This window comes from Boleophthalmus pectinirostris, unplaced genomic scaffold, assembly GCF_026225935.1.
Source record: "Boleophthalmus pectinirostris isolate CB_2022bp ecotype Guang Dong unplaced genomic scaffold, ASM2622593v1 HiC_scaffold_22, whole genome shotgun sequence".
NCBI classification, from domain to species: Eukaryota; Metazoa; Chordata; class Actinopteri; order Gobiiformes; family Gobiidae; genus Boleophthalmus; species Boleophthalmus pectinirostris.
In genome coordinates this window covers 20,529,832-20,548,219 of record NW_026571190.1, presented here as the reverse complement: position 1 = coordinate 20,548,219, position 18,388 = coordinate 20,529,832, and the positions used below count along the sequence as shown (strand labels likewise).

Here is an 18,388-nt window from a genome sequence, read left to right as displayed (position 1 = left end):
GTCAACTCCTGAGGCAAAAATCAAACCTCAGCAGAATGTAAAGTGAACAGAGCTCAAACATGTGCAGCCTCTCAAGCATACGTCCTACCAGTTGCACATCAGATATTAGGGGGCACAGTAGTGTTTTGTCTAATTTTGTGAAACAAGGCTAGTATCAGTGCTGTGGTCAATATTTTCCAGGTCCAGAGAATGTTAGCAATGTTAGCCTTTCTGTCGTATTTGGTTACATTATACAGTATAATAAAAATGATTAACACAAATGCCATAGTGTAATTTTCAGCTATTTTGCTACTTGGATTCTGATGATGGTCCCCCAGAGCATTACGTAGCCCATAGGCAAAACGATTAAGGTTGAAGTGCCATCTCGTGGTACGAGCTGGTATAGCATTAGCAAGCAACAGGCAAAATCACCTCCAATGCAATAAACGACATAACTTGGATTTGATGAAGTTATATTTCCTTATCAGGCAGGAGTTTGGAGGCAAGTGTTTCATAAAGGAGAAGACAGAAAAACAAGTAAGATCAATAATAAGTATTTTATTAAAAGTATGTTATTTTGTATAATAACAAAACTAATATTAGGCAACGGACACGTAACGTTTAATTCCATTATAATTCCTAAATTTAAGATTTGTTTTACAGCCAAAAGAGGTGGGGCTCTGAGATGCGCTACCGTAGTATCGTCCAATCAGCTGCGCGAATCTTACACAATCGGCATTCCTTTTTGTTCTTTCGCACATGCGCAATTCATTTTTAAAATGGCGGCCGTACAAGGTAGTCTGGTGGATTCAGAGGAAGAGAAGGACATTAAAACAGATCCATCCAGTGATGTATGTGGAAGTAGCAATAATATAAACGACGCGAAACCCGTCTCTAACACGCCCGGGACTAATGCTCCTTCTGGATCCACCAAACCCTCCGTAGGGACAGCGGAGGAGCAGCAAACCCTGCTTGCAGTTCTGCAATTCCTCAGAAAGAACAACTTGAGCGAGTCCGTCGAGATTTTACGCCGTGAAGCTGGTTTACCTGAAGATCTACTGGACCTTAAAGATGCTGATGGTTCTGGGGCCGGCTCTGGTGGAACGGCAGCCGGAGTGGGTCTTGAAGGAGGGGATGCGAGCTCTCTGCTCAGTCGGGTGACCGTGGCTGCGTCCGGAGTCCAGGCGCCAACAAAAGGTCCGAAACCTTAGCCTCTTCCACTCTAGGGACTTAGGCTTTAATCTATCGAAGCACGCGGCATTAGTTATTATTATATAAGCATGAAAGCATTTTCATAGTATTTAAACAATTTGCAACACTAATTTATTATTTGAATGTATACATTTGTAATAATGCATTTACTAACGCAGGCTATAACCTTAATACAAGTATTAAATAGTTATTTATATACGTCTATTTGTATTCTATTTCCCCCATTTTCTTTAGCTACAAGTGATGATCAGCCTGATGTGAGTGTTGTCCTATCAGCCTACAGCCAGCAAGGAGACCCAACTTTATATGAGGTTTACTACAGTGACCTTAAAAAGTTTATAGAAACGGTTTTGGACTGTCACCGAGCAGAGCTATCCCAAGTCTTTTACCCACTATTTGTCCATATGTATCTGGAGCTGGTGTACAACAGTCATGAAAACGAGGCCAAGTCGTTTTTTCAAAGGTACGATTAACAAATTTTTGAGTATATTCAAAATAAAACATGTAATAATTTTAATGTGTTATTTTATTTTTGTGTTTCAGGTTTAGCGGAGATCAGGAGTGTTATTATGAAAATGACCTCAGGGTTTTGTCCAGTCTGACCAAAAGAGAGCACATGAAGGGCAATGAGACTCTACTAGACTTTCGCACCAGCAAATTTGTCCTGCGCATTTCCCGCGACTCATATCAGCTTTTAAAAAGACACTTGCAGGAACGACAGAATAACCAAATCTGGAATATCATCCAGGAGCATCTTTACATTGATATTTTTGATGGCATGCCACGAAGCAAAAGTCAAATTGATGCTATGTCCGGCAGCTTGGCTGGTGAGGCAAAACGAGATGCCAATAAATCCAAGGTAAAATATATATCCAGATTTTTTTATACTCTGAATTAATTTGACTCAAGTTAGTCATATTTTGATTCAAATGCAACAGGTATATTATGGACTACTGAAGGAACCAGAAATTGAACTACCTCTCGATGATGAAGATGAGGAGGCCGAAAACGAAGAGGGGAAACCCAAGAAAAAGAAACCTAAGAAGGATAGTTTGGGGTCCAAGAGCAAAAAGCAGGACCCAAACGCACCCACACAAACAAGGTGAAACAGTGTTATTATATTATCATTATTTTTTATATATTGATGCGCTTCATGATTCTATGAATGAATACTGCTGCTTTAGAGCGAATGTGTTATGATGCCACCTGCTGCCCTTTTCACAGTTAACAATTTTGTGTTTTATTGTTTAGAGTACTACAGTTGCTGACTATTGTTTCTGTTTTTTCAGAATACCTTTACCAGAGCTCAAGGACTCAGACAAATTAGACAAGATCATGTATATGAAAGAGTCCACTAAAAGAATTCGCCTCGGACCAGAAACACTTCCTTCCATTTGTTTTTATTCATTTCTTAATGCATATCAGGTAATGACATGAAAATCATAAGACCAAAAACTTCCAAAACTAAAAACTTTGTAATGTACAATTTCTTGGTTTATTCCCATAGGGTCTGACTGCAGTAGACTTCACAGATGACTCCAGTTTAATCGCGGGTGGCTTTGCTGACTCTACAGTACGTGTGTGGAGTGTCACACCAAAGAAGCTTCGCAAGGTCAAGTCTGCAGCAGGTACGTTTACTCCTACACTTACACAGTAGCTCTAAGCACCTATCCTATTGTTTGAACAAACATTCAAAAACAGATATTTTTATCATTAGAGTTAAACCTCATTGACAAGGAGTCAGATGATGTGCTAGAGAGGATCATGGATGAAAAAACTGCCAGTGAGTCAAAGATCCTCTATGGGCACAGTGGCCCAGTATATGGAATCAGCTTCAGTCCAGACAGGTACAAACACACCGAAGTTTCACACCTACATCACTGGCCACAGTGCCCAGAGTTCTTTTTAAACAGTAACCTTGTTATAAATATTTCAGAAATTATCTTTTGTCAAGTTCTGAGGATGGTACTATCAGACTGTGGAGTCTTCTAACATTTACATGTCTGGTGGGCTACAAAGGCCATAACTACCCTGTGTGGGACACTCAGTTTTCCCCTCATGGGTATTACTTTATCTCTGGAGGACATGACAGAGTAGCTCGGCAAGTACTCTTGAAATATTTTGGGTTTATAATACTGTTTGACCTTAAATAGTAATGTGTCTGTTTACTTGCAGTTTGTGGGCAACTGACCACTACCAACCCTTGAGGATATTTGCTGGTCACTTGGCAGATGTCACATGCACACGCTTCCACCCAAACTCGAATTATGCGGCCACAGGGTCATCTGATCGCACAATTCGTCTTTGGGATGTGCTGAATGGAAACTGTGTTCGAATATTTACTGGACACAAGGTGAGAGACCCTTAATTAATGTAATTAATAATGGCATAATCTGTAGTTTAGTGTACCCACAAATTCACAAGTCAGTTTTCTATTTTTCAGGGACCTATACATGCACTAGCTTTCTCTCCCAATGGGAAGTTTCTGGCTTCGGGAGCAACAGATGGTCGAGTTCTTCTTTGGGACATTGGACATGGAATAATGGTGGGAGAGTTAAAAGGCCATACTGACACCATATATTCTCTAAGATTTAGCCGGGATGGAGAGATCCTTGCATCAGGTGAGTGTTTTCTTTCCATCACTGGAGGTGAATGAAATGTCAATACACCTTTAATGCCCAATGTTTGTGTTTAGGATCGATGGATTATACGGTTCGCCTCTGGGACTCAATGAAAGCGTTTGATGACCTAGAGACAGATGACTTTACAGCTACAACAGGACACATCCATCTGCAAGATAATTCCCAAGAACTCTTGCTTGGCACATACACGACCAAATCAACACCAGTAATTCACCTTCACTTCACAAGAAGAAATCTGTTGCTTGCTGCAGGAGCCTATAATCCTTAAAATGCGTTAAAAAGCCTGAAAATAAGCAGCTATTACCCAATATGTGGTGCCCAGACATTTAAGCTGTATAATCAAATATGAGAACTTGACTAATGTGAAAAGATGGCCAGACTGTTGTAGGTTTTAAGTGCCATGATAAGGAATATTCTTAAAATATATACTGCCATGAGTACAACTAACAAGACTAATGTTTTATACAAAAAAGTACTGTAAATAAAAGGTGTTTTCTATGTTTTGGCATAAATGTTCTTTATTAACAACAAAACCATACAGTGAGAGTTTGTTACAAGCACGGCCAGCTGCTTTCTCAATGACTAGAACTGATCACACAGGTACCTGTGAAAGGATTACAAAAAAAAAAGGATTAGAACAGGAATAGAACACTTGAAACAAAGTCCTTATGTCTGCAATAATGTCACCTTCATACTACTTTTCTGCAATTGCCTTCTTCTTGGGCTTCAGTTTGAAAAAGAGGCCAATTCCTAAAAGTGTAGCATATGTTGCCAACACACACTGAGGAAAAAAAGAACATTGTGTACAATTTTATGTTGATGAGTACTTGATGAATGAAGATATTAGTGCAGAACAAAACTTACATTCCTCCTTCCAATATAAGTGTATGAATTGAAGTGCCTTGCAATCCCAGTAAACTGATGGCTTCCTGCATCGTGCCCTCCCATAATTGGTTCTAGTAATAACAAGAGTTTGAACGTATGAGTGAAATAACAATTTATAACAATTAAAAAAAAAAGTTACAGTTTGTTACAATTATCAGCTTTCACGTATTATGATAAGGAAATGTGATATTTTACATTTGGGTTTTATTAAACCTGTGAGGAGCTCTGTCAGATTCACCTCTAAGCTGTGGAGACACTGGCGGTCTTGTCTGTATACGTTATAACATGCACTGTATGTATCTTTTTATTCTTACTATTGTTTTTTTAATACTATGAACCAGATAACATGTGTTCTTAATAAAGATTGAATTGAATTGAATTTGTAGGAACCCAATGTACAAGTTTAGCAAACACGTTAGCTCATTACATCGATGTTAGCGAAGCTTTTGTCAGTCCATTTGATAAACACCACGCTATTCTCCACAAATAACAAGCATAACTTGCTTGAAGATTTCTTTTTATTAAAGATAATAAAATACCAATGCATGTGCAAAATCTTACCTTAACCACACGACCCCGGAGTAAAGCGAACAAGACAGTGCCCTTCAACAGAGGCCGCAGTGCTCAAGTAAAACAGGAAGTGCCGCCTACCGAAAAAGCCACTAAAGACTGCCGCTATTGGTCCAAATGTTTGTCAATCACAAAAGCACGCCTATTTACCGAGCAACCACAATTTCAATTGGTTTTTGAAATGTCAATATTTTTTTACTTGCTCGTGATTGGAAGATTATTCAATCTCCCCGCTCGAGTTTTCTTTCCGGAATCATGGCGTGTTCCTAAAACATGTGAGTGGGATATCCACATCTCAGAGATTAAGATAATTTCTATTTTCCTTTTCGATTTACCTTTACAAAATTTATGGCATCAATGGAGGAGGACTTCCCTCGTGGGGGAACAGTAAAAAAACCCTCAGAAAGCCAAATTGTGGTTCAAAGAGCAGAAGTAGACAATCTCTTTCAGGTAAGCGGTACAAACTTTCACAGACACAAAATGTTTATTGTTTAATCTCTGTGGATAAGCAGTGATCACTGATCACTAGCATGCTTATAAGTATAGCACTAATTTACTATCCTTCTGCAGTCAAGTGAACGCACAGAAACTAAAAAAAGGAAAGGGGCTGGCAAAGACGATGGCAAAAAGGTTAAGAAGACGAAAACTGGTAAAGGGCTATAGATTTTAAAGTTCTTTTATTGGTTTATAAAGCTCTTAATGGTCTTAGTCCTATGATCTGCTTTTATCATACGAGCCCTCTCGGACTCTCAGGTCCTCAGGTAGTCATCTTTTAACTGTCCCAAGAGTTCAAACTAAAACCCACGGTGAGGCGAATTTGGCTTTTATGGCCCCGTTTGTGGAAAGGTCTACCTGAGGATCTGAGGTCCCATGCGAGTCTTCATATTTTTAAAAGTAAACTTAAAACACATCTTTTTAATTTAGCTTTTAACTGAAACTTTTACCTGTTTTAACTTAAATTGTCATTATTATTATTGTTAATATTATAGTTGTTTTAAATGAAATTATCATTACTATTTTACTTAGTCTCCATCTGATCTTAGCTGTACATTTTCATTTTTACTATAACTTTTAAGAGCTTTATGTTTGGGGGGGGGGGTGTTAATTAATGTATTGAAAATTTTCTGTTGCATGTGAAGCACTTTGTGCTACATTTCAAATGTATGAAAAGTGCTATACAAATAAAGTTTGATTGATTGATTGAAGGGCAAGAAGATGCTTTAATGCTCAATGCTGCTGGCAACATTGTGGAGATACTGCATGTCAAGGTAAGATAAGTCTTTTATTTTGGAGTTACTAATGGAGTTGCATCTCTTTAATGTCCAACTATATGTTTTTGACTATTTCAGAATGTGAAGGAGGGCATGTTATTACTGGGTTGTGTGAAAGAGGTAACAGACTTTGAAGTAACAGTCAGTTTGACTGGTGGGCTTCAAGGTTTTCTCAGTATTAAAAACATAAGTGATTCATACACCAAGTTACTCACAGAACACCTCAACTCAGATGAAGTGGAAACAGAGGTAAAATTACATGTCTATATTTACGTGTTTCATTTGTTACTTTACATATAGCTAAAACTGATTTGTTTTTTTATCAATAGGAGTTTTTCTCTTTGCCTCATCTCTTCATCCCCGGCATGGTTATCAGATGCGTTGTAGCCAAAATAGACTTAACTAAAGGGGGATCACTTAGCATTCAGCTTTCTGTCAATCCCAAAATGGTGAACAAGTCACTCTCCTCAAATTCAGTAAAAACTGGCATGGTAAGTTAAAAATGACCTCTTACAATTGTGTAAAAAGTTACATATTTTGAATTTCATGTACAGATTTTGAGTGGATGTGTAGAGAGCATAGAGGACCACGGATATATTATTGACATCGGCGTCTCTGGCAGTAAAGCTTTCCTACCTAAGAATGCAGTAAAAGACAAAAACAACTGTCCTGAAGGTTTGGCCTGAAAAAAATCAATTTTTAAAACTACAGTATATTAGTGGACTGCTTTTTAGAAAATCATATGTACTGTGTTTGACTTGTACACAGATTTACATGTGGGCCAGTATGTGACTTCACTAGTGGAGAAAGTCAAAAATGATGGCCGCGTTGTGCAGCTTTCTGTCAGCCCTAAGAACATTGCTCAGGCATTTGCTGACGATGACCAGGGCTGGACACTCACAAACATACTTCCTGGTCTTCTGGTCAAAGCAACCATTACAAAGGTAAAAGGATATACTGTGTGCAGAATGCTTAACCTTGTCTGATCTGGAAGCTAAGCATGATTAGGCCTGGTTATTACTGGGATGGGACACTGCTGGGAATGCCTAGCATTAGTGGGACAGCAGTGGCTCTAATGAATACTTTTATGTATTCATTAGAATACATAAAAGTATTAAGTAAGATATGTCACCCACCCTGCCTATGTATGTATGTATATATGTATGTGGTGTGTGTACATCATTGATTTGTGGTCATCATGGGGGTTGATGGTGCAAATTGGCAGCCTCAGTTCTGTCCGTCTACTCCAGGGCAACTGACTACATTTGTAGCTTCCCACCTCCCGAGTAATATGGAAAGAATGAATAATGCAAAAAGCAAACATGTGTATGCATGTATTTGTAATTTGCTGTAATAATGATAGTGAATTTTATTTTCAGGTCACCAAACATGGACTATTTCTGAAGTTTCTCTCTAACTTTAGTGGTCAGGTAGACTTTCTCCACGTGGAGCCAGGAAAAGCATCAAGCTACAAGGAAGGAGATGAGGTGGTGTACAGAAAATTACAATATTATCATTATTATTCACACAAAAATAATGCGTTTGTTTGGGGATTTAGGTGCGCGCCTGTGTTTTGTATGTGGATCCAACCACACGTTTGGTAGGGTTGAGCCTTCGTAACTACCTTGTTTTACCTGGGACCCGGGTGGACACAGCCCATTCTGGGGGTATACAGGTTGGTCAAGTTGTGAAGAACTGCAAGATGACAGCTCTACATCACGCATCAGGAGGCATATTAGAGTTGCCAGACAAAATGCAAGCATTTGTCCATGTAAGTCAAGACAGAAATTTGACAGAACTTTGACAAAAATTACATAAAATCTGTGAATTTTGTATAATCATTCATACAATAGAAAAACCACATGAAAGAATATAGTGCTCCAGCGAATGAGAACAGAACTCTGGCCAAGGCTGAACACACTTGTAGGATCCTGGATTTCTGCCTAATAGACCAGATTTATTGTGCCTCTTTACGCAAGTATGCGTTTCTTTTTAGTAACTTATTTAAATAATGTATTCCACCAGGTCTATTGACTTTTCTTTTATTTGAGCCTTTTTAGGAGTGTAATAGAGAAGCCATTTTTTAGATATCATGACATTCATTCCGGTCAAATAGTAGAGGTGAGAAATCTAAAGAGTTTCTTTTTCTGGTTTCACATGTAATTTTAAGGCATATTTAACATTTATTAACTTTTGTTTCCAGGGGACAGTGTCACTGCTGTTTGACTATGGAATGATTGTCCATCTTTCGGACCATATTAAAGGCCTGGTGCCACGGACCCATCTGTCGGACATTGTGCTGAAAAACCCAGAGAAGAAGTACATGGAAGGCATGAAAGTTAAATGTCGAGTTAGTGCAGTTTGGTACTAAACATATGGGTCTTATCGTGTTGATCGTACAGATTTCTATATAATCTGTTACTCTTTATTTTAGGTATTATCTGTAGATGCAGAAAACAAGAAACTGTCTCTGACAAGAAAAAAGGCTCTGATTGAAAGCTCCTTGCCTCTTTTTCTGAGCTTTGCTGATGCCCGCCCAGGACGTGTGTCTCATGGCTATATCGTGTGTGTCAAAAAATTTGGCTGCATTGTTCGTTTCTACAACAATGTTAAAGGACTTGTGCCATTAAATGAGCTCAGCTCTGAAGCCATTGTCAGCCCTGAGGAGGTCTTCTATGTTGGACAGGTGTGGACCCCCATGTGGCACTGAGACACTGAAGTATTGCATTTCTCATGTAACACTTGTTTTTTTTCTTCAGGTTTTAAAGACCAAAGTTCTTCAGTGTGATGTTGTAAAAGAGAAATTGTTGCTCTCATTTAAAGCTGCAGTGGAGGGAAATGTTGAAGAACCTCTCAAATCTGACTATGAATGTGATGTTGGAAAGGTAAAAGTGTAAAATTATGAATACAGTATATGCTTCATACCCAAAATTCAATACTTTACCATTCACTTTCAACTAATTACATTTGAATTACCGTCTGTTGTATGTCTTCCAGAAAGTGGATGTTCGGGTGCTGAAGAAACTTGTCAGTGGTCTTGAAGTTGCCATTTTGCCTGAGGAAATTCCTGCTGTGCTGCCCACAATGCACCTCACTGATCACTTGTCCAATGGCCCTTTGCTGTGGGAGAGTCTGCAGGAGGGAGACACCATCTCCAACCTTGTTTGTTTCTACAAGAACAAACAGAATATTGTATCCTTAATTTACTGTACTTACTACTACTAGCTTATCTTTTATAGTTTGCCTTTACTTTAAGGTTAATTTTATTTTCCTCAGCACATCTTTTTAGACTCTAACCAAGAAACCAACTATAATATGGGCTATAGAAGAGGGAATTTTGGCCAAAGATTTCTCAGAGATAACTGTGGGACTGCAGTTATATGGCTGGATCAAGAACATTATGGCCTATGGCGTCTTTGTTGAGTTCCCATACGGCCTTGTTGGTCTTTCCCCAAAATCTGTAAGTCCAGCAACATGTTTGTGTTATTCACATCACACAGGAGTTTCACATTATATCTATTTGCTTCACTTTCAAGGCCATGACCGATAAATTTATTGCGGATGCAACCACAGCCTTTGAGCTCGGCCAGACCGTGATTGCCAAAGTGACAAACATAGACGAGGAAAAGCGACGTTTTTTGGTCACGCTGAAGATATCTGAGGTCATCTCACCTGTGGGAGACCAACAGACCAGACTGACCAATGGTCTGCAGGAGAGATGGGCTGTGACTGAAATGTTGTCCATGAGAGGTAAAGATTTTAACACAAAAATGTCAGTTTAAATTAAAGTCTGAAAATCTATATATATTTACTTAATATACTTTTTTGATATTGTCTCAATCATTTAGAAAATGCCGATCTACGAAATCAGTTGTCAAACCTAAGCATTGGACAAAAAGTGAAGCTGACTGTGGATTCTGTGGTGGACACCCATGCTATCTTTAAATCAGATGAGCTAATCGGTGCTACAATAATCGCCACCAAGAACCATTTTATTGGTATGGAGTAGATTGTAGTTAATTTACTAAAAATCTTTTTATGGTCTAAGAATAATTTGCATTATTTTTTATCAGGTCTCAAGTTATCACCTGGACAAAAAGTGACTGCTGTTATACTTTTTGTGGATATCTTATCTGCTACTGTCCAGGTCTCCATCCTCTCTAGGCTATTATCAAAGAAGAAATCTGTGAGTTGATTTACATTTCATATACATACATATACATATCAAAATCGCTGCAATCCATACAATGGTTTTATAAATGTTCATCTTTTTTAACAGTTAACTGAAGGTTCAAAATATCAAGCAATGGTGCAGTTTGTTGAGAAAGACTTTGCTGTCATCTCTTTGGGGGATACAGCACAATTGGCGATCATACAAACTCACAGCCATTTAAATGAAGTCACGCTCCATGATTCAGAACGGCTGAAACCTGGAATGACTTTTCATGTGGAAGTGATCGATCCTGCTTGTGAGGCACTGCAAGGGCTCCCCCTAGTGTCTTGGGAGCGTAATCCAGTGAAGCGCCAGCGCACAACCTCTGAAACACAAGGAGCAAAGGGGAACTGTTTTGGAGATATTGTGCGTGGTACAGTGCGTTCAGTGAAGCCCACGTGTATTCAGCTCACTCTGGAGAATGGAGTTGTGGGCAATGTGCATGTGTCTGAAGTGATGGAGCAGGACAAGATTGGACGGGGGTCTTTCCCTGCATCCTCCATTAAAGTAGGCAGTAAGGTCACTGCCAGAGTTATAGGAGGAAGAGAGGTCACAAGTCATAGGTATGTATCAATGTACATTTTAGACTAAATAAACTAAATAAAATATATTTGACACATATAGTATACATAGTATTTCATCTCTTCATGTGTTTGTCAGATTTCTGCCCTTTTCACATCCAAAGTTCAAATTCAATTGCCCTGAGCTTACTCTGATTCCAAGGTAGGCTTATAATTTAACCTAATGTTTTAGATATGACAAAGAGTGCATCTGAATTTACATTTTTTTCCATCATACAGCAAACTTGAAGCCAGTGATTTCAAACCAGTCATAACCAAGGAAAAACTTGGCAGCTATACTGTTGGGGAAGAGATCACATGCTTTGTATCAAAGGTGAGTTGACCACTGCTTTATTTTACTTTTTAACAACGGTGTGCTGTTACTTGTAAGAGATGTATTTGTAAAATGTATTTTTACATATTTTCTCTAGTATCATCCAGATAAGAAGTCACTGGAAATTACCACAGATCCTAATATCACTGGAACTGTTGAACTTCTTGCCATGATCACTGACCCGAAGGTACAGTAGGTGAATAGCCAAATGCATCTGATGCCGTTGAATTAAAAGGGAGTATAACACAGACTTTAATTTTTAGGAAGCTGGTCACCCAGAGAAACTGTACAAGCTTGGCCAAGCTATACGAGCTAAGGTTATAGATGTGAGCTCCAAACCACAGCGATTTGTATTGTCACTCACAGGTAGGATGAGCTCTTTATCCCCACTCTGAAATGGTGAAATTATTATTTTACCAGTTTGCCTTTGTTTACAGGAACACATAAACTTGAGAAGGACAGTGTTTGTGTGGGAGTGGTGAAAAATGTGCAGCCGCATGGTCTACAGGTCAGACTTCCTTTTGGAGGCTCAGGAACAGTGTCTGTTACTGATCTCTCAGACGCCTACAAACCTAATGCTCTTGATGCCTACAGCAAAGACCAGCTCATCAAGTCAGTGAATGATGTGCATTATAACTTAATTATACTCTGTAATTATACATTGTATAAAACTAAATTACATTTTCAAACTTCCATGTAAGGTGTTACCTTCTGGAATGTGAAAATGGCAAATGGCATTTGTCTTTACGTCAGTCAAGGTTGGAAAACACAAACCATAAATCGAATGTTGAAAAATTGGGTAGATGAATATTATTTTATATTTCCTTTTTCAGAATAAATCCAGGACAGGCAAAAGCTGTGAAGGACACAGAGGTCTTATCTTTGGACAGCTTGAAATGTGGACAGATCATTAGGGGCTATGTCAAGGCCGTTATTGAACAGGGGATTTTCATCCGGTAAGCTCTAAAAAAAAGTGTATACATTTTTTTTTTTTTTGTAGTTTCACTTGAAAACACATATCTTATATTTGTGTGTTGATGGTTTTACTGTTAACCTTCTTCATTATCATGTCTAGGTTGTCCAGAGGAATTACAGGAAGAGCAGAAATTCAAAAGTCCACTAAGTACTTTATCTCCAGCCACAAGATTCTTGCAGATCATCTGCCTCCAAACACGCTTCTCACAACCAAAATTATTCGGTAAAAAGGAAAAGATATTGAGATTATTTTAAGTGCTATTTTAAGTATTTAGGTGCCCAATGGGAACTGATGTTGTCATAAACAGCATCACAAGAAAGAGCTGTGCAACTGTTGACATCTCCAAAGAATAGTTGCACAAAACCAGTTTTTTCTGTTTGTACCAAAACTGTGCGACATTCCCAAATTCTATGTGTAACACATACGACCGATTAAGAAAATTAAATAGGAGACTGACATGAGTAGAGACCGATGGGTATATGGCAGCGACTGTGAAAACAGGGTTGATCGACAATACAACTGGTCATTGCACAATATTTTTGTTATTAAGAATCAGAATATTTGATTTGAACAAGTTTACCTTCTAAGGTCCAGAAATCAAATTATTATCTGGTTTCGGTGTGCATGTGAACAAGACCACTGTTTAATACTCAGGTGCATCTTTTTGCAGTAGCTCTTATATCAGTTGTAATTTTTCCTCTTGTGTTTTACTGAAGATTTGTTCTGATGTAAAGAGATCAATGCTGTCCTTATGTGTTTTTCTGCACTTACTCTGCAGCTGTGCCTTCTCTTATCTGCAGCATCGACCAAAAGGAGGAGTTAGTCGACCTCTCTTTGCTCCCAGTGGACACCGGGAAGCCAGATGTCCTTCCCGAATCTCTGGGTCTGCCACTGCGGCTTGTGGGAGAGGAGAAGGAGAAACATGATACGAAGAGAAAACGTAAACTGCCCGAGATGCCGCAGGTAAAACACTTAACTGGAATTCTTTGTACTTTCCAGTAGCATTCACATTTATTGTTTTTTTTCTGACTCATATCATATTTAAGGTAAATCCAGCACTGTGGGTAGTAATAATAAGCTGCTGATATTAAAACTGAAATATGCACCTTTTTTGTACAAAATAATCAGTGCACCATGTTTACCTCTATCCCCCCTTCATATTCCCTTGTTGTAGAAAGAGGTTCTAACTAAAAAGAAAAAGTCCAAGAAGACAAAGGTGGATGACAGTGACAGTGGTGTGGAGGTGTATTTCAGAGAGGAGGAAAATGAAGAAAAGAACAAACCTGCTCCTGTGAATGTAAATGTTATTCACAACAAAATGTGCAATAGTAGAGAAATTAAATGATATATTTTTATGATTACTATTTTCTTTTCTGGTTTAGCAGGCCAAATCTTCTGCTGGACAGGCCAGATTACAAGTAACAGGGGGATTTTCTTGGGATATCGGCCTTAGCTCCCTGAAACCAATCTCTGTGACTCATGATGGGGATTCCAGTGATGGAGAAGACCAAGAAACTAGCATCAGAGTAAGATAATTTTAAAGACTGTCTTAAAGACATGTTTTTATATCTATATATACATGCTTTCTAAATGAATATAATCTTTAGCCGCAGAAAAAAACACGGCATGAGCTGGAGCAGGAGAAGAAAGAATCTGAGAAGGCCTTGATGAAGCGAGAGCTAGAGCTCATGGACCCAAACCTGAGGCCTGAAGACGACGCTGCATTTGAGCGTTTGTTGTTGGCTTCACCAAACAGCTCTCTGCTTTGGCTGCAGTACATGGCCCACCATCTACAGGCCACACAGATTGAACAGGCCCGCGCTGTGGCCGAGAGGGCTCTCAAAACAATCTCATTCAGGTATACTATATATACAGAGAAACATGCAGAGTTACTCTTTGGCATTTTGTCCCACTGTACTTGGAATGCAGATATTTATCTGTACATGAACAGTAAGTTTCCCTTACACAGGAACATGTGGACTTTTGGTACATGTTAAAGCCATTTCAGAAGACATGATTAAGCATAATCGTATTGTACTAAATGTCATAATGTGGCTGGATTGTTGAAATTAACTTAACAAATGAATTATGATCATTTTTGAATGGCTGTACTGACTGTATACATTTTCAGGGAGGAGCAGGAAAAGCTGAATGTGTGGGTGGCCCTACTTAATCTAGAGAACATGTATGGCACAGAGGAAAGCCTGAAGAAAGTCTTTGAGCGAGCGCTGCAGTTCTGTGAGCCCATGCCTGTTTACCAGCAGCTAGCAGACCTCTATGCAAAATCTGACAAGACAAAGGTCCACTCTGCAATTATTGTTATTTAATGTTCAGTGAGATGATGTTCAGTAGTCTGTAATAGTACGTTGTTTGTGTCCAGGAGGCTGAGGCTCTCTATAAAAGTATGGTTAAAAAGTTTCGACAGAACAAAACTGTGTGGCTGAGCTATGGGACTTTTTTGCTTCAACAAGGACAGAGTGATGCTGCCAGTGCTCTCCTACAGAGGGCACTCAAAAGTCTGCCTTCCAAAGACAGTAAGCCTTATGTCTTATTCTTGCCTAATTTTCTTGAATGTGTTTAATGCATTATTTTTACATTGGATAAACAAATTACCTGCTTAGACAGTTCAATGACGTTGATGTATGTAACTCTGTAAACTTGTTGCCCCTTTGTTTCAGGTGTGGATGTGATTGCTAAGTTTGCTCAGCTGGAGTTTCGTTACGGTGACATAGAAAAAGGTCGCACCATGTTTGACAAAGTGCTGACCAGTTACCCGAAACGCACTGACCTCTGGTCTGTGTTCATCGATCTTATGGTCAAACATGGATCCCAGAAGGAAGTCAGGTCAGCTAACAATATTTTTGTTCATCTTGTAATGGACTGAAACTAACAAGAAACTAAATCATAAATAACAATAAATATTTTGTGTCTGACTCCTAGGGCACTGTTTGACCGTGTAATCCACCTGAGTGTTTCTGTGAAGAAAATTAAGTTCTTCTTCAAGCGCTATTTAGAATATGAGAAGAAACATGGCACCCCTCAGAGCATCCAGAAAGTCAAAGAAAAAGCCATGGAGTTTGTGGAATCCAAAGGGACAGAAGCATCCAGCTGAAGACTCTTCATGTAGGACTGTATACAGTATACTGATTACAGTCTAGCAAGAACTACACAAAGTGATACATTTGACCATCTTAACAAACACAACTGCAAACATCGACAAATACTTAATTTTTAAAGAACTTCAATGAAAAAAATCATTGTATAACCTGACTGATAAACTGTCTTGTAAATAAACCAAACACAATTACAATACAATACGTAACATTTTATTTAAAAGCAACAAATACAAAATAACAATATAGGGACACGTTTACGTACAATACATACAGGCAAGACTAGGTTTGCTATCAGTCTTTTTAAGGAAAGGGCCTGGGACACAATCTGTAACATTACGGTTGGGTTTTACTAGTTGTGATCCCGCTGGTCTTGGATTGGGTCAGTTCGGAGGCTATGGCCGACTCTGATTGCATGATTGTTGCACCTACATTGGCAGTACTGAATATGTGGCACAGCGTTAAAGAGTGAAGGACATGGTTGTGCTGGCTGTTTATTGGTAACACTCCTGAGATATTAGAGGTATCCGTACTGTCTCTGAAATTAGAGTGTCCTAACCCCTGGCAATTCTGTCCTAATCGTCCCATGACTAGCAATGTTTCTCCTGCTTTTTCTAAATGTGGCTCCTTTCCTTTTTGTTTTTATATTGGTGAACAGTGCAACATGGAAGTAGAACTAGGAGCATTTTGTCATGAAAACATCCTATTTATCTACCCACTCACTGACCGCATCGTTTTGTCTCAATTCCACAGTATAGGCATATTGCTCAAGGTCGGTAGCAAACTGGCCGCAGGATCATTATCAATAATTCCTGTCTTTAAATAGACCATGGTTCTTCATTGACTGTAGTGTTTTGAATGTGTGTATATTATCCACAGAGGAGGGCAGTGGTGCGCCATCTACAGTCCAGTTCACACCTCCTCAGGGTCCAATGGGCCCTCAGCACCCTGCGGAGCGTCCGTGTGCAGCCGCATTATGGGCTTGTTACACATGGGGCACACACTGCGGATCTCCAGCCATTTAAGGAGGCACCTGCAGATACAAAAAGTTTTGTTCGTTAGACCCTGTTTACTAGTCAGAATACAGCTGTGCAATTAATCTAATGTATTCATTAAGATCGGGATTCAGTCATATCTGATTGTCAATTATGAGCTTGGGTCTTTTTTATAATCCTCAGTAAAGGCACTGGGGCTGGAGCAGAGGACAGACTTTTTTGTTCATGGCAATCATTAAAGGCCTGTATTGTTTAGGTATCATAAATAAATATTCTGTCATATTTAAAATTTAATTAAATTGAAAATTGAAGACATTGATCTATTAAATAGCAAAGCTATATACATTATAGATTTACTTTAAAAGGAGGAAATAAAACACAATTTTGTATCTTGTATTGAAAGCTGTATTCCCAAACAAACAGTGGCTCTTGGGTCATTCAGTACTCACTTCTTGTGAAATGCATGTGAGCACGGGCACACTCCAAGTTCATCTCTGGTTCTAAACTCCTCCAGACACACTGCACAGGTTTGCTGGAAGAAAAAAAAAGTTTACTATCAGAAATCTAATCACAAATTACAAAATATACAAGTTCAATAACCATATTATGCATCCAGTTTATACAAAAATGTACACTGACACAGTATGCAACTATCATACAGATGAAAAATAGGCCCAAATATTTTCCCTCCCATATTCAATGTGCACCACTTTCACTAACTTAAATAAAATATAGTAGCAATGTGAGTGACTTACTCCAAGAAGGCTCAGTTTCTTACTGGCTCCTTTAAGCACCACCTGGAGAAGATACAGGAAACAATAAGGAGTGAGTTCAATGGGAGGTCATGTAAATGATGATGAACAATATTGTCTTTGAAAGAAATTTATAGTGCATGGTGAAACACATGAAAAGCAGTTGGTGCCCTCAAGTGAAATTAGCAGTGTCAGTTTGTGGTTTCCTTTTTAGGCCCGAGCGCCAGAGGCTGGCGAAGGGCCTATTAGTATCGCAAAGCGATGCTCCAAGTGGCCGAAAAATGGAACGGCGAGACGTGACTCGCCCGTAGTGACCAGGGACCCTCGCCATGACGTAGCAATGCGCCAGAGGTTTCCGAAAATGTATAGTTTGCCGGCCAAAAAAAGCCGAACATTGTTCTCGCATCAGAATATTATTCTTTCTTTCTTCTTATTTTTCTCCTAACCAACTCACCCATTTTTCACCCACTGAACAATGACGAAAAGTCCTGGAAATTTTTCCATCTGGTAAAACTCGCGCTTCCCTACGTTTTGGCTATTTCCATTTTCCAAACATAAATAAAATGGCTCGTCAGCGCCCCCAAACGACTCAAAAATGCATTAGGGAATACAAATGAGGGCAAAAAAAATTTGCATGTACAGTCATGAAATTTGACACAGAAGTCGATCATGTCAAGACAAGGAAAAAATATTATTACACCAACACTATGTGCTCCACTAGGGGGCAGCAATATTGGCTTAAAATTTGCTAAGCTTTCACGAACTCCTCCGAGGGCGTTCACCCGAACAAGTTGAAATTTGGTCCACATTATCTCAAGACGTGGAACATCAAAACTTATCCAAATTTTTCACACACGTCTTACGGTCTCTGAGCAGTGAAGCAACA

General features: G+C 39.0%; 4 protein-coding genes across 5 annotated transcripts; 2 read left to right on the top strand and 2 right to left on the bottom strand.

The window, feature by feature from the left end:
* Nucleotides 1-756: 756 nt before the first annotated feature.
* taf5 (TAF5 RNA polymerase II, TATA box binding protein (TBP)-associated factor) lies at nucleotides 757-4,331 on the top strand. Its single transcript, XM_020941943.2, has 11 exons — nucleotides 757-1,176; nucleotides 1,426-1,654; nucleotides 1,735-2,050; nucleotides 2,130-2,293; nucleotides 2,481-2,616; nucleotides 2,699-2,819; nucleotides 2,909-3,038; nucleotides 3,128-3,292; nucleotides 3,367-3,544; nucleotides 3,635-3,812; nucleotides 3,887-4,331. The coding sequence occupies exons 1-11, from the start codon at nucleotides 759-761 to the stop codon at nucleotides 4,099-4,101; spliced, it is 2,250 nt and encodes a 749-aa protein (XP_020797602.1). The 5' UTR covers nucleotides 757-758; the 3' UTR covers nucleotides 4,102-4,331.
* atp5md (ATP synthase membrane subunit k) lies at nucleotides 4,325-5,366 on the bottom strand. The gene is made up of 4 exons (XM_020941953.2): nucleotides 5,280-5,366; nucleotides 4,698-4,789; nucleotides 4,521-4,614; nucleotides 4,325-4,437 (listed from the first exon to the last, which is right to left on the bottom strand). The coding sequence occupies exons 2-3, from the start codon at nucleotides 4,779-4,781 to the stop codon at nucleotides 4,528-4,530; spliced, it is 171 nt and encodes a 56-aa protein (XP_020797612.1). The 5' UTR covers nucleotides 4,782-4,789; nucleotides 5,280-5,366; the 3' UTR covers nucleotides 4,325-4,437; nucleotides 4,521-4,527.
* A 163-nt stretch (nucleotides 5,367-5,529) lies between these two features.
* pdcd11 (programmed cell death 11) lies at nucleotides 5,530-15,957 on the top strand. 2 transcript variants are annotated; one of them, XM_055158005.1, is made up of 36 exons: nucleotides 5,530-5,738; nucleotides 5,859-5,937; nucleotides 6,495-6,556; nucleotides 6,638-6,808; nucleotides 6,889-7,050; nucleotides 7,114-7,234; nucleotides 7,328-7,503; nucleotides 7,939-8,046; nucleotides 8,118-8,330; nucleotides 8,413-8,537; nucleotides 8,620-8,680; nucleotides 8,763-8,909; nucleotides 8,994-9,245; nucleotides 9,319-9,444; nucleotides 9,557-9,751; nucleotides 9,849-10,019; nucleotides 10,096-10,309; nucleotides 10,408-10,557; nucleotides 10,633-10,745; nucleotides 10,839-11,335; nucleotides 11,433-11,495; nucleotides 11,573-11,666; nucleotides 11,764-11,853; nucleotides 11,930-12,032; nucleotides 12,104-12,278; nucleotides 12,368-12,424; nucleotides 12,500-12,622; nucleotides 12,742-12,864; nucleotides 13,443-13,605; nucleotides 13,817-13,939; nucleotides 14,028-14,168; nucleotides 14,250-14,500; nucleotides 14,774-14,942; nucleotides 15,023-15,176; nucleotides 15,321-15,486; nucleotides 15,583-15,957. In XM_055158005.1, the coding sequence occupies exons 1-36, from the start codon at nucleotides 5,637-5,639 to the stop codon at nucleotides 15,752-15,754; spliced, it is 5,412 nt and encodes a 1,803-aa protein (XP_055013980.1). In that variant the 5' UTR covers nucleotides 5,530-5,636; the 3' UTR covers nucleotides 15,755-15,957. The 2 variants fall into 2 exon arrangements, with proteins under 2 accessions (XP_055013980.1, XP_055013979.1); XM_055158004.1 differs by having other exon boundaries at nucleotides 14,025-14,168.
* LOC110175741 (RING finger protein 122-like) lies at nucleotides 15,947-17,592 on the bottom strand (the record flags this gene model as incomplete). The annotated part of the gene is made up of 3 exons (XM_055158452.1): nucleotides 15,947-16,788; nucleotides 17,200-17,282; nucleotides 17,506-17,592. Coding segments are annotated over 3 exons (291 nt in total), but the record flags the coding sequence as incomplete, so codon positions are not given.
* Nucleotides 17,593-18,388: the final 796 nt, after the last annotated feature.

Bases quoted from the DNA above. Each gene is read 5' to 3' on its own strand.
- pdcd11 (XM_055158004.1), top strand. From the start codon at position 5,637: ATGGCATCAATGGAGGAGGACTTCCCTCGTGGGGGAACAGTAAAAAAA. The intron at 11,667-11,763 runs GTGAGTTGACCA...TATTTTCTCTAG, and splicing joins TCACATGCTTTGTATCAAAG to TATCATCCAGATAAGAAGTC. The intron at 11,854-11,929 runs GTACAGTAGGTG...TTTAATTTTTAG, and splicing joins CCATGATCACTGACCCGAAG to GAAGCTGGTCACCCAGAGAA.
- atp5md (XM_020941953.2), bottom strand. From the start codon at position 4,781: ATGGGAGGGCACGATGCAGGAAGCCATCAGTTTACTGGGATTGCAAGG. The intron at 4,615-4,697 runs GTAAGTTTTGTT...TTTTTTCCTCAG, and splicing joins CTTATATTGGAAGGAGGAAT to TGTGTGTTGGCAACATATGC.
- taf5 (XM_020941943.2), top strand. From the start codon at position 759: ATGGCGGCCGTACAAGGTAGTCTGGTGGATTCAGAGGAAGAGAAGGAC. The intron at 1,177-1,425 runs GTCCGAAACCTT...CATTTTCTTTAG, and splicing joins AGTCCAGGCGCCAACAAAAG to CTACAAGTGATGATCAGCCT. The intron at 3,545-3,634 runs GTGAGAGACCCT...TCTATTTTTCAG, and splicing joins GAATATTTACTGGACACAAG to GGACCTATACATGCACTAGC.